Raw genomic sequence first — 14,493 nt, 5'->3', positions numbered from 1 at the left:
GCTAATTGTCAATCGTATTTGACGATAGTGGTCCTGACAGAAGTGTGACATTTTGTATCTTGTGTGCGTGTTTTGTGGTTCTGTGTGTAGAGCTTAGAGAAATGGAGCCATAGTTTCACAAACTGTAAGAATTTTTGAAAAACTGTAAAGTGATAATCACCCAGAAAGTAAAATGCTTTCATCATTTACTCACCCTCATGTCAAAACAAGCCAGTATGACTTTCTTTCTTCAGTGGGACACAAAAAGATGGCATTTTGAACAGTTGTTGAACCCTAATGTTAACTGTTTTGTCCATACAATGAAAGACAATGGGGTCCAAAACAACACTGGGTCCCACTGACTCTTATTGTATGGACAAAACAGTTAACATTAGAGTCTTCTTTTATATGCCACTGAGGGAAAATAGCCACAGTTTGGGAGCAACATAGGGTAAATCATTTACAGAATGTTTGTTTGTTGGTTCGACTATCCTTTTAACATTGAAAAAGCAGTCCATTCACTCATTCAGTTTTAAAAAGTGACATACCATCTCTTTTAAGCAAGTCCTTTGATTCAATAATCCTTTATTTTCAGTCATTTGACCACTCAGGAATGAGAAAATACAGTATTTTCCACCAAAATCCCATTGTATACTGTGAGTTAACACATAACCTGACTAAATAAATTATAAAGAAAATAAGAGAAGAAAATAAGTCTTCCAACACGTCTTTGAGGTTGTGCTCACAACTCAGCCTACATTTGCATTCGGTATGGTACACTGTACAATGCAGCATGAAGATTGAAAAAACATTGATAAAATAAGACCACAGAGACAAACACAAATGATAAATAAATAGAAATAAACAAGACAAATTAAATAGACGGGGGAAAAACACATTAGTTCAAACACCAGTCCTTTGTCCAAATCATCAAAATGATCCTGAATCACATTTAAAAGGGTCCTTGCAGACAAATGGAGGAAAAAAACACTGTCCATCGTCGTACCTTGCAGATTCCCAAAAAGTCTTTCCACTTCGCAAATTCTTCGGAACACACTCCCCGTGGGTCATTTTACGCTTACATGGCTTTCATGTCTACAATATTGTGTCAAAGATTTGATCAGTATTCGTGAAATTATGCAGCAGAAGAAATCCAGTCTTTTGTACATTCCTGCGTAGAATCCAGCTCTACACAGTTAGATCTGAATCTGTCTCCACACTCAACACTGTGCCTCTCTCTCTCTCTCTCTCTCCAAGCACGCGAATACACATACACCCACTCACACTCAAAAATACAATAAGGCTGAAACAGGTGCTAGTGTTACAGGTATGTCTGTTATGTAGCATGTTCAGTTCTGTACCAGTCTGTGACAGGAATCGAGTCAAGAGGAATTCTTAGCGAGACTGCATTCCAAAGAAATCCAAAGCGCCACCATTGATATCTGTATGAAATAGTCTCTGTCAAAGACAAACGCACACACATAGGTTTCCATATCAAAGGCTATTACCTGGCAGTCTTTGTTTCCTTTGCAATTTTCTTGCTGATTGAATGAACTTCCTCTGTTTTCTATTGAAAATTCCAAAGCCATAGTGAATTTTGGTGTAACTATCAGTCTGAAAACATTTGGAGTTTCCTATACAAATAGCAGTTTGGGGTTAAATTATCTTGCCATGTGGGTCCAAATTGCCTCTGTAATAGTGGAAGTGAATCCTCTTAGTTTAGCATCCTTACACCCAAACACACAAAGTTTAGATACTCATTTAAGAGGCAATGTATTCACAATTCATCGATTTTTGTGTCTGAGGGACACCGCAAAGTAACATGTTATAATGGCTTGTCTTGTATTTCCTTGAGTCCTCTCTAAAATGTCACAGGACTTGCATGATGATATCATTTAAGAAGCAATGGGGAGCTAAATAGTGAGTAGAATCAAATAAATAAGTTAGCTTTGGCTCCCAGGCCATCTTCTTTCACTTATCATCGGGATTAACGGTCTTGTTCACCTGAAAAATGCCATTTGCTATTTCACTCACCCTCATGTTGAACCAAACCTGTATGACTTTGTTTCTTCTGTGGAACACAAAATAATAGATGTTGTTTTGGACCCTGCCTACTTTCGGTATAAGGACAATGGTACTTCAAAATATCTTCTTTTATGTTCCACAGAAGAAGAAAAAAAGAAAGTCATACAGGTTTGGTACGACATGAGGGAGAGTAAATGATGACAGATTGTTTTTGGCTGAATTTTAAAAGAAGATGCAATTGTACCGATGACTTCACGCTTTGTACATGTTGGCGGCGGTGGCGAGCGCTAACTGCCCATTGGCCGCGACCACACACGGCTCCTCCTCCAGTAGTCCATTGGGATCGGCGTGCGGGATGCTATCGTGGTAGCTGCTGAAGCTGATGTTGTCCTCCTTCAGCTCAATGGTCCAAAACGGGGCATTCAGTTTTCGGTTGCGGTACTCACGATACGTATACACGCCTCCGACGAAGCCCATGAGGAGAACGACGACCACAATGATGACGGCGAGAATGATGACGTTAAACTGCGTCCAGGACACTACTGTTAGGGCAGAGGCCGTGCTGTTGTGTCCCGCGGAGTCTCCCGTGCCGGACTCCAGAGTCGGTAGGCTTGGGTGGGTGGTGGGGGAGGGGGAAGTGAGGAGACGGGAAGGAGGTGTAGAAGAAATGGAACTTGTGGATTTGGGGATTTGTGTTGTGGAGGTTTTGATGTCTTGAGTCGGGGAGATTCTCACAGCTGAGAGAGAGAGAGAGAGAGAGAGAGAGAGAGAGAGAGAGACAAAGAGTCAATTATTAAAATGGTTGAAGAGACATAAAAGGATATAAATGAAAAATAAATAACTTAGAGCAATTAGTTGAACAAGTATTCGAGATTACGATCAATCCAAACCAAAGCATGGATTAGGACTGCATCTAGGCCTAGTTTCACATTTATTTTCTTTTTTCGCAATTTTTTTTTCAAAGTTGTAAACAAACATTATTGTATGTTGTATAAGTATGTTTTTACAAGAAAATACTCCTTCAGTATTTCTAATTAAAAAAGTGCTTCTTGAGTCTTTGTAATTCTTTGTGAAATGTACTAGCAATTTCTAAGTGAAAGTTTTTTTTTTTTTCAGTGACATATGATATTTTTTTATTTGTAGATCCTCATTTTTCTCTTATATTTCATTCAAATTATGTTTTCCCTCCCAGTAATTTAAAAAGGTAAAAAAAAAGTAATTTCCTGGTGGTTAGACTGTCTGCATAAGCAACATTAAAAAAACAAAACAAAAAAAACAATTATTTTTACATTGTTATTAGGATCTATTTAAAGACATGAGCTTATGCAAATTGCAAGTCTCTACTATTTCAGTGATTGCATCCTTTGAAGTGACTCATAAAATCCATTTCATTATCAACATTTTAGATCCCCAACAGGAAGCAACCAAAGTTGTATCTCCCGCTATTAGTCACATTTGTGATATCTCCATGTTCATTTGGACATCTCCACATGACAGAAATTGTTAATGCAACAAGAAAGTTGTAGAGGTCATGAATTGAGAAATCAATCTTTCCTTGATCTTTTGACATACTGTATAAGAGGTCATGGTACTACAAAAACATCCTGTAAGTGTCAGAACTCAGAACTTCCTCATTAGTCCAAAACTAGTTTTTACTGAAACCAAGCAACCAAAACAACTTGTTTAGGATTTTGTCACATTATGAAGTAATAGTGCAACGTAAAACCGCCTCTGCAGAAAAAAATCTACGCCTACTCGCGCATGTCAAGTCTAAGCCTATTCATTTACACCCCCAATGTAATATCAAATTTAGCATATTAATCAACAGTAATTTTTTTGTTAACTTTTTAGCATATGTCTTGTAGTATCGCAATAATAATGTATTGTGACTTCAGTATCGTGATATGTATTGAATCATGACATGAGGGTATCATTACACTACTATTTATTACTTCTAAATTAGGATGTGTTTTGATCTAAAAATCTTGTTAACATTATAAGTGGACCTTAGAGAACATTATCAAATATAGTTTTTCCTGGTGGTGAGACTGTCTGCATAATCAACTGAAAAATACAGAAACATTAAAATAAAAATACATTTATTTTTACATTATGTTATTAGGATCTATTTAAAGACATGAGCTTATGCATACTGCTCTAAAATTGTAAGTCTCTACTATTTCAGTGATTGCATCCTTTGAAGTGACTCATAAAATCCATTTCATTATCAACATTTATACCATGGTCTGGGTGAATACTCGATTCTGATTGGCTGCAGGGTGTCCATTAAAAAGTGATAGAGGACACCTAGTAAAGGAGTTCTGGTGAAACTGACTGTTTACCGTTCGAAATTAATAAATAAATGTGCTGGCTACATCAGCTGTGAGTAACCATAGCAACAGGCAGTCAAAGTATCTATACAGACTATAAATCGAGTGGACTATAAATATCTCTGGTTGCTAAATAAACCGTCAGGCGTAACCAGGGAAACCAAGTTATTGTTTGTAAAAACTTTAGATTTCGATTGTAAAACTAATTAAAATATAAACTAATGTTTTAAAAATGTGTTATTTGGCAAGTGACCATGGTATAAGCGGGTTAATGCCCTTCGAGGTGTCCATTGTCAGGTATTAATGGACTTCGGCGGAGGCAACCGTAATACCTGACAATGGACACCTCGTCGGGCATTAACCCTTACTTAAGATCCCCAACAGGAAGCAAATAAGACAGGTCAAGCTTTTTACCTCCCACTATTAGTCACATTTGTAATATTTCCATATTCATTTCGACGCCTCCTGTATAATCGTGACATTAGGGTATCGTTACACCCAGAGTTTGTAATGAACTTTTTCACTCACTCTTTTTCACTCTACGTTTTTAAGTTACCGGCCATTCAGAACTTCTACTAGCCAAAAAAAAAAGAAAGAAAGAAAAAAGAAATGAACAGGATTAACTATGTCACAGCTTTCACCAAAAATGTGTTTAAGGTGGACAGATTAATACAGTACAAAGAACTGTAAATATAGGATGTTGGAAAATAGCAATGTCTTTTCTGTTAACCAAATGCTTTTTTAATCTTCACTATTGCTTCAATGCAACTGAACAAGCGTGCCGTTATTTGTTGCGTAGTTACATGCATGTTCAAGTAAGCCAGATATGGCAGGTTCTGCGCAATACGCTGTATTTAATATATCATGATGAGTCACGAATTGAGTATTTGTGCAAAATCTGCACAGATTTGGCTTACATGAACTTCCCCAGAAAAGTGAGTAAACATAAGTAACACGCCAAATTGGCTAGTGAGTTGATTGCGTTACCCGCCACAGTTGATTTTTACCCGCATTTAGTAGGTTGGCAGGTGTTCATTTCAAACCCTGGTTACACCCCTACTTATTACTAAATTAGGATGTGTTTTGATGTTAAAATCTTGTTAACATTATAAGTGGACCTCAGAGAACATTATAAAATAAAAAAATAAAAGTGCATATCATGACCCCTTTAAAGATTTACTGATATGTGTGGATGCAGCATATAGCTGTTAAAATGAATGTCAAAAAAACGTTTACAACATACAATTCAATTATATTCAGTTTACTGTCAATCTAATGTTAGACACCACAATACAAGGCGTTGTCAAAGGTGTGCAGTGCCAACACAGGAAGTCTACACTGACCATAAACAACTGTCCTAAACATAGATAGGGCCTAGTTATCCTCAGAAAGGTAAAAGTGCGAACGGTGTCATAAAATCATTAAAAATTATCCAGACTACACCAAAGCTTGCATTCATTATTCGTGTCTCATGAGATCCTAGCAACGCCTTCAGCGACAAAAATTCCCGCAAATACCATTGACATGACATCAGTTGTGAGTTACTGATAAAAAAAATAAAAAAAATGCAGTGACATGTTATTTCATCATTGGGACAACAGACTCCCACAGACCATTCAGTGACCACTTGATACTAGAGATGTACCGATCTCTACGCCATTATTAAGAATGACCTCTGCCAATACCGTTTGTAAAATCTCTCCCAACTAATGCTGTAAACTATACAGGGAACACTCTCATTTTGGTACTGAAACATATCAGACTGAGGGAGAGCAGAGGGATCCATCTACATAGTTTTATTTGTAGCCACAGGGTAAATCATAAAGTTGCAAGCCAGGTAACAAAGTCCAGGGTCAAATACTAAGAAAACCGTCCAATCAGGCAACCAAATCCAAAACACAAAACCGAGCAAGTAACAGTATAACAAGACAGATAGGCCTAATCCAAAATCAAGGCAAGACACAAGAATGAGGAAAAAGCTCAGAATTGCAGACCTTGCAAACACAATTTTGCAATGACCAAAGGGAATCAGGCTTCTTAAACAGGGAGGAGTAAACATGTGACAGGAACAGAGGATAGAGTTCATTATACAGGAAAGGGTGCCTTCTACCGGGATGTTACCAGTAGACTGCTATTATATTAGAGGTTAAAATGAACAGCAGAGTCATATTCAACTGCTATTTATTTTCAGATATAATAATTACACTCAAATACATTTGAAATGTTTGTATACAACTCCGTTGCACATAAGGGAATTTTCATAAACAAAATTTAAGCATACGCATATAATTGATAGTAAATAAGCTCCTGCTTATTTTATAGCTAACTCACGAACTGTGAACTTTCCTGAGGTAAATGCAACGTTAAATGACACCGTTCACAAGCAGTTTCATTGAATTCTTTCTACGATTGAAACATTGATTGAGGGATTACATGAAACATCATACATTTTGGTAAGTTGTTCTATATCTTTCAACACACCGTTTGATGATCATGCATGTTCTTTTTGTGTTTATAACTTGTATTAAAGTGGCAGCAAAGCTTCTGCCGCTGAGCTGAGGTGATTTGTTATGTCACATTTAAGAGCTTCAAAATTCATATTGTTTGAATTTTGTGGCAAAAAATACACAATCTGAAAGCTAAGACTGCTTTAACATCACTATTATTTTTTAAAACTGTAAATACATTACTGTTGTGTTAACAGCCCTATATTCAACACAAGAGACATTTTCTTTGAGTTGGCCAAAAAATATATTATTATATTGAAAATAATTGTTTTTATTGGCCGATACTACTTATTGGCCTATTCATCGGTGCATCCCTATATATTGCCAGGGTAATTTTCCAGAAATTCTCCAAGACATTTTTAATTTTACTATACAGTGGGAATGAATGACAAGGATCATGCCCTAAAGTAAGATATTGCTCTCTCCATAAGAGATCATGATAAAAAGATCATGGTCATGACTTAATGACATCGCCTTTTTTGGCACTTGGTGTTTTAAGCCCCCAACAGCGCCTTCCAGGCAGCGAGGGGATGGGTAGGTTTAAGGTTGAGGGTAGGGTTAGCTGCCTCTAAGGAGCCATTGGGGGCCTAAAACACCATCGAGCTCAGTTTTTAATATGAGCTCTTAATTATACATTATAATAACAACTGATTCTCTTGTTGCTGTGATGGATTTTTTTAAATGAATACAATAGTAAACTGTATATCAAACTAATCATAATTCTAACATCTAACCTTACTTCTCCTTTTGGCCTAACATTCTAACACTTGAACAAAATGTACTCTGAAGATTGTGTCGAAACCAGTGGAAAATTCTGAGATGCTGGCTAGACAATATCAAAAATATAACAGTCTAGAATATACATATTGAGTAAACAACTGAACTTCTAACCTTTTCCATTTTTTTTAATGATTTGAGATCTAAGTTTGCTTCCACCTAGTAACAGAAGAGTTTGCATGAAGAAACAATCAAATTGTAGGAAACTATGTATATGTATCATGTCACTTTTTGCCATACTTCTATTCTATAAAAACTGATGTATTCCTTTAGCTGGTGGGATTCTCTCTGAAATTTGTCTGAGATCCTCCGGCTGTGAATAAAGCATATTCGATGGCATTTTCTGAAGTCTGTTTAGCTATTGCTGCGCAGCAAGTTAGGGTTTGGGGACTCGGCCGACGTCGATGAGGAGACGCGCTAGAGTATAAATATTATTGAACAGGGACGTCGATTGTAAACGAGACCCAGGAAGACTTAAGTCAGGTGCGAAAGAAGAAATATCTACCACATTGCCAATATCAATTCCATAGCAAAACATTGTAACTATTTGTTGAACTATTTGAACATAAAAATATTATTCAATATATAAATCAGTGAACAACAAATAAACACATAACATGTACTAGAACAAGTGGCAGGTCTATTAGTTTGCATTTACACTTAATGCACAGATCTATTTTGGCATATCAGATTTTTTGACCCATCCATTGCTATGGTTATCACTATGTCATTAAACAAGAGTTTGGATTAAATCCCACATTTAAATATGATTGTCATTCCAAAAATTTTGCAGTGTGTACTTAGCAGCATGAAAAATAAAACATTCATTCAAATTATGAATGGGTTATATACAGAGAGAGTTACACCGTGTCCTAACCAGACGCGATAAGATTCCAGCGACAAATAATTTGTCTGTCCACACTTGATGCGACGCGACTGTGGAGACACCCCTCGCTGCAGACTGTAGCGCGGTGACGTTACGTATTCATGTCACGTATGTACGTCACGTTTGTGTTACCACGCATGCGCAAAGTATGACGTATCGTCTGATTATAATACGCACGTGCAGTTCATTTCAATCACTTCCGGCGATGGATTCGATGACAGTTAGTCAATAAGCATTATTTATGCTTTTAGACATTGATGTAAGTTGCACTTTTTGCTCTTTGCACTTGGAAACAGAACCCACATTTTCTGGCGTTGTAGTCATGTGAAAAAGTTATGGTATGAGGTGTCTATGTTTATTAAGGAAAAGGTACTCTTTAATTTTGTTTTGCATTTTGAAAATGTAATTTTTGGATATTCAAAGTATGATAACAGTGTGATTAAGGAGGCTTTTGTATATACATACATTTTATATACATATATATTTTATATATGTGTGTTTTCTTTGCTCCCCTGGCTCTAAAATGTATGTTGTATTGTTTTGTTGTTTAAAGCTATTTAAAAAAAAAAATATATATATATATATATATATATTTATGCTGTTTTAACAATTGTGCTTTTGTGTTAACGACTTTTAATTGTAAGAGATGCCATAGAGTGCGTCATAAATGTTTATTTAAAAAAAAAAGTTATGACATGTTTTATGATAGGCCTATGTTAGCATTCAAAATGACAGGGTTTCAGTGAATCTTAAAATGATATGTAAAAGTCTTAATTTGCCTTTAAACAAATGTTTAAACATGTCTTCAAATAGAGCAGAAAGACTTAAATTAATGAAGTCATGTAGTTGCATTGCATTGTCTGTCTGTGCAATCTATCCATCTATCTGTCTGTTCTTCCTATCTATCTATCTGACTGTCTGTCTATCCATCTCTATCTGCCTATCTGTCATGTATATCTGTCTGTGTCTGATAGACTGTATTGCCTTCAAAACTTTCAGCTTGAAAACTACTTCGAACTTCAAACTGAAAGCCTTCAAACTTCAAGCTTTTAAAACTATTTCAAACTTTCAGGCTAGGCTTTCTCAAGCCAACCTAAAGTTTGTCTTTCTTGACAAACCTTTTTAACTAGTTTATGTTGTTCATAAACAAAGTAAGTCTCTTAGGTACTTTACAGACAAAGCCAATAACACTCAAACATATCTTTGTCTAACATCTTCCTATAATATGTATGAAATACTTTAAAAAAATAAATTCCTTATATGACTCTGTACTATGTTAATGCCTTTCTTCAAAATGATTCAATATTATTTGTTCTGTATTTTATACAAATTAGGTGTTGTGAACTGGAGTGCATTTTCCAGACAATATAAGCAAGAGTTCCGGGTGCCCTATACTCGTTGACTCTGTGCTTGCACTGCAATATACAAGGACTGCTCACCTGGGTGTGTGTGTGTGTGTGTGTGTGTTGATGTACAGATATGCGCTTATCTGTATGTGTACATATTTCTTTTACACAATTATCATCTTTGTTTTGAAATAAAATATATCACTGTTATGAGTTTGGTTTTTTGAGTTGGCATGCATAATATGGGATACAGAGATTGACAATTGACAATGTACTGTATGTAGTTGGTTTAACTTCATTCAAACTACTTTATTGGAATAAATGTTTTATAATAGCCTATATAATGCACAAAAATAAACAATTATTAACTATTACAGAGGAATGATTAAAATAAGAAATATGTAAGGTGCCATTAATGTTTACAGTAATTTTGTAATTTACACAGTGAAGTGCAACAGAATGTGAAAAACTTTAAATAAAATACTACACAGATATTACACAATATATACTCTGAAATTCCTTATAAGTTTACCTTAGATCAGGCATAGTTAAAACTATGTACTCCTTTTTGCTGCTGTCATTATTACTTTAGAGTTTTTTTAATACATTATCATTTAAAAAAAAATATGTCAAATTTGCGCATGCATTTTAAAGACGCCTGACGTCACCGCGATATGGCGCATGCGTGGTAACACATACGTGACGTGAATACGTGACGTCACCGGGCTACAGTCTGCAGCGAGGAGTACTTACGACTGAGGAGTTTGCCAACAGGTTCTCGTCTTTTAGGGGGGGGTTCCAAGATGGCGTCCTGCTAAGTTTGCCTTTATCGGGCTCTGCTGACAAATCTTCTTTTAACAGCCAAACTACACTACTAACAATCCTGTTACATGTATTTGTTTACATAAATACTTCATACTGCCCCTCGATAACTTAAAGATGAAATCTGCTGCAGACAAAAGGAAAGAAAAAGAGATGTCGTGTGCTTCACGTGTGTCCGATGGGAGCTTCCACAGCTATTCATCTCCCGGTGAGATCCTCTTATCTACTCCACTTCCGGAGAGCCCAGGTAAGCCCCCTTCAAAGAAAGGCAAAGCAGAAGACGACGCCGTGATTTCCACTCTCTCTCAGCTGATAAATAATCGCTCGGATGCCCTGGAGAAAATAGTGGGTGACAACGCTTTTAAAATTGATGGGCTAAAAAAGACGGTGGACTTTGTATGATATTAAAGGGAAAGTCGGCCACGTCGAAGCTAGACTAAATACTGAAGAAAAGAAGATGGAGCTCTGCGAAATAAGAATTGCAGACTTGGAGAGGTACTCTCGCCGCTGGAACCTGCGTTTGCATGGAGTACCTGAAAAGGAAAAGGAAAATGCAAGAACCGAATCTATCCGTATTTGTGCGGCCATCTTTCCAGAGGAAAGCAAAACTCTTCCAGATAAGATCGACTCTGTCCACCGCATTGGGAAGAGGCTTCCGAATACCTCAAGGCCGCGCGCGATCATTATTCAGTTTTCCTCACGTGTGATGAGAGATGGTGTGTGGAGAGCGGCGAAATCGTCAGAGTTTCTGCGGGCGAACGGTCTTCGTTTTACTGAGGATCTCACTGTTTTTGACCGAGAAAGGAGGAAGTTGCTGTGGCCGGCTGTTGAAAAGGCCCGCAAGGAGGGCAAAAGGGCGCATTTTGTCGGTCACCGTGCATTCATCGAGGGCTCTGAAATTAACCCTATGTAAGCCTGTTCAAACTGTTCATCTCATTCCAAGTGAGCCTTTTTGAGCTCTACCTTTTCGTTATGGAGCAGGACTATTGATGGCTGTAAGCGCACTTGACTTGGCCTTGTCGTCAGCTGCTAATACGTTTTGCACTACTTTAGCGACCCGAATGGACATTTTCTGCTTATGGTCATTTGTTTAAACAATACTGTTGTAATACTAATTAATATCTATGGGTATAATAGTTCTCATGAGAATGATCTATTGATTGATGCGATAGAAGGGAAAATTCTGCTGTGGCTTAATGCATACCCAAATGCCTTAGTTTTCATTGGTGGGTTCATAATAATCTCGATAGACTGCCACCCAAACAGTCTGCCTCTGCTTATCCTAAATTAAAGATATTAATGGATAAATTTGATATTATTGATATTTGGAGGGAAACATTTCCGAACACTGAATCCTATACTTGGAGTAACAAAAATTGTACCGAATAGACTACTGGCTTGTTTCACAATCTGTTAGGGATTTCAATGTTTCTGTTAGCATTCTCCCTTCACCCATGACTGATCATAAAGCAACTCTTATCCAATCCCCTCTAACTTTAGTTATCTCTTCTTCAAGACCCAGAGCCTCTTACTGGAAGTTTAACTCTTCTTTGCTTAAAGGGGCTATATGTTGTTTTCAGCGGCCTCTAGCGGTGATGTTTCAGATTGCAACCAATACAAAGCGGAGGTTTCTCCATGATTCAAAAGCCCTGCCGATGTTGGTGTCTTCGTCCGAATTTGATCCGATTCACGTTTGGCCTGACGAGCTTCAGCAGATAAAACTTTTTTTTGTTTTTTATCATTATGTGTAGTTTGTGTTGGAGTCTGTGTTGTGCAGGGAGCAGGTCGTTTCTTAGTGTTAGCAGACTCCATGTCATAAGTTGCAGTGTGTCGTCGCTGTTGAGTGCAAAGTCAGTAGACAAGGCGAGAGGCTCGGGAGCGCGCACGCAGGTCTCCGTCACGTCACTGGATTTTGCGGTAAATCCGACCCGGAGCCTTCACAAAAAATAGGAATCCTTGCTTTCAGAGGTAATAGCAAAACCCGCCAAGTGGATCATTTATTTTAATGTGAGATTACAACCCCTTCACACACAGGCAATAAAAAAAGGATTAATTTTAGTAGAAAAACTACATATTGCCCCTTTAAGCATGATCAATTAAGGAAAAACATTTTATTTTTGATTGAGTATTACTGGATCAAAGGACAAAAGGAAAATAAATACGGCCTCAAATGGGAACTTCTTAAACTTGAAATTAGCAAGTGTGCTAGGAATTTTGGCAGCCTTCTAGCTAAACGTAAAAGACTTGAAGAAGAGACTGTCATTTCCAAAATAATGACTCTCTCTGGGAAAATGCAGGATGGTTTGTCAGAAGCTGAATTGGCAGAATTTATTGATCTGCAAACTCAGTTAGACTAAGTGTAAAAGAATAAGGCGGAGGGTGCTTTTATTTGCTCTAGAAGAAGGTGCCTAGAACAAGGAGAACAAAGTACTGCATATTTCTTCAGAATGGAAAAGAATAATTTTAGAAATGTAACTATTAATTATTTAAATTTAAATGGTAAGTTTATTTCTGACCCGAAGGAAATCGGCACATTTTGTGCAAACTTCTACTCAAATCTTTACAGCTCTAAATAAATATTTACAGCTCTAAATATTGCAAAGACTCAGCTTTGTCTTTTTTCCAGTCTTTGAAAGATGTTAGGACATAATGAAGATAAAAGCACCTGCGATCGTGATTTATCTATTGATGAAATAATTGAGTCTATTGAAGCTCTTAAGAACAATAAGTCTCCGGGCACAGATGGGCTGACAGCCGAATTGTACAAAAGTTTTGTTTTAGAGTTAGCACCTTTCCTGCTTGAAACTTATTTGGAGAGTATTGCGCCATTTGGAGACACTTCCACCTACTTTATCACAGGGATTACTTACTTTAATACCTAAACCTAAGAAAGACATTCTTTTGATTGATAACTGGCGTCCAATCTGCTTGTTAAACTGTGATTATAAGATATTAGCTTTGGTACTCGCCAAAAGACTTAAACGGGTTCTGGGTACGATAATAGACGAATCTCAGTCAGGTTTCATCCCAAAGAGGCATACTGCTAACAATATACGCCTTGTTTTAGATTTGTTGGACTATGAGGAACTGATTAGAGATGAAAGTTTTTTTTTTTTTTATAAAGCCTTTGATTCCCTTGAACAAGAATTTATTTTGCAGTCTCTGTATAAATTAGGTTTTGGTGATTTCTTTTGCAAAACTGTCAGAACGTTATACAAAAATGGAAACTGCTCAATTAATCTGAAATCTGGCACTTCTCCAAGGTTTAATGTATTTAGAGGGGTTCGCCAGGGTTGCCCGGTATCGCCTTATTTGTTCTTGATGGCCACTCAACTCCTTACTACTTCCCTGTTGAATAGTCAATTACAAGGGGTTAATATAGCAGATAAACACATTATTATAACTCAGTTAGCTGATGATACCACACTCTTTTTAAAAAACAACTTGCAGATCCCTATTGCTCTTGATCTTATCAAAGTGTTCTCAAAGGCTTTTGGTCTTTCTCAGAATTTAGATAAATGTGAACTTCTTCCCTTAAAGTCTTGTTCTGCTCCATTCAAGCACAATATTCCTGTTAAGTTTCAAGTGAATTATTTGGGCGTTACAGTTTGTAAAGACGTCAATGCGAGAAGGAATTTAAACTCTGATCCAGTAATTACTAAAGCTAAGAAAAATTCCAGGTTCCAAAGAGACTTGTCTTTATGAGGAAGGGCTCTCCTCGCCAAAGCGGAGGGTGTTTCTAGATTGACCTACCCTGCTCTTTCTCTGCATGTGGACAAGACAACTTGTGTAGAGGTCGATAGAATGCTTTTTGCATTTTT

The 14,493-nt window shown here is 37.1% G+C and overlaps 1 protein-coding gene across 1 annotated transcript in view; it reads right to left on the bottom strand.

The window, feature by feature from the left end:
- Window positions 1-544: 544 nt before the first annotated feature.
- Window positions 545-14,493, bottom strand: part of LOC309512857 (multiple epidermal growth factor-like domains protein 9) — a 67,946-nt gene continuing 53,997 nt past the window's right edge. Inside the window, exon 5 of the mRNA XM_082188578.1 lies at window positions 545-2,741. Coding sequence (XP_082044704.1) covers window positions 2,257-2,741 — 485 coding nt within the window. The 3' untranslated portion in view covers window positions 545-2,256. The remainder of the gene's footprint in view (window positions 2,742-14,493) is intronic.

This window comes from Leuciscus leuciscus (assembly GCF_965113295.1).
Source record: "Leuciscus leuciscus genome assembly, chromosome: 13".
NCBI classification, from domain to species: domain Eukaryota; kingdom Metazoa; phylum Chordata; class Actinopteri; order Cypriniformes; family Leuciscidae; genus Leuciscus; species Leuciscus leuciscus.
The sequence above is the reverse complement of the archived record's forward strand: the minus strand, read 5'-3'. Positions and strand labels throughout refer to the sequence as shown.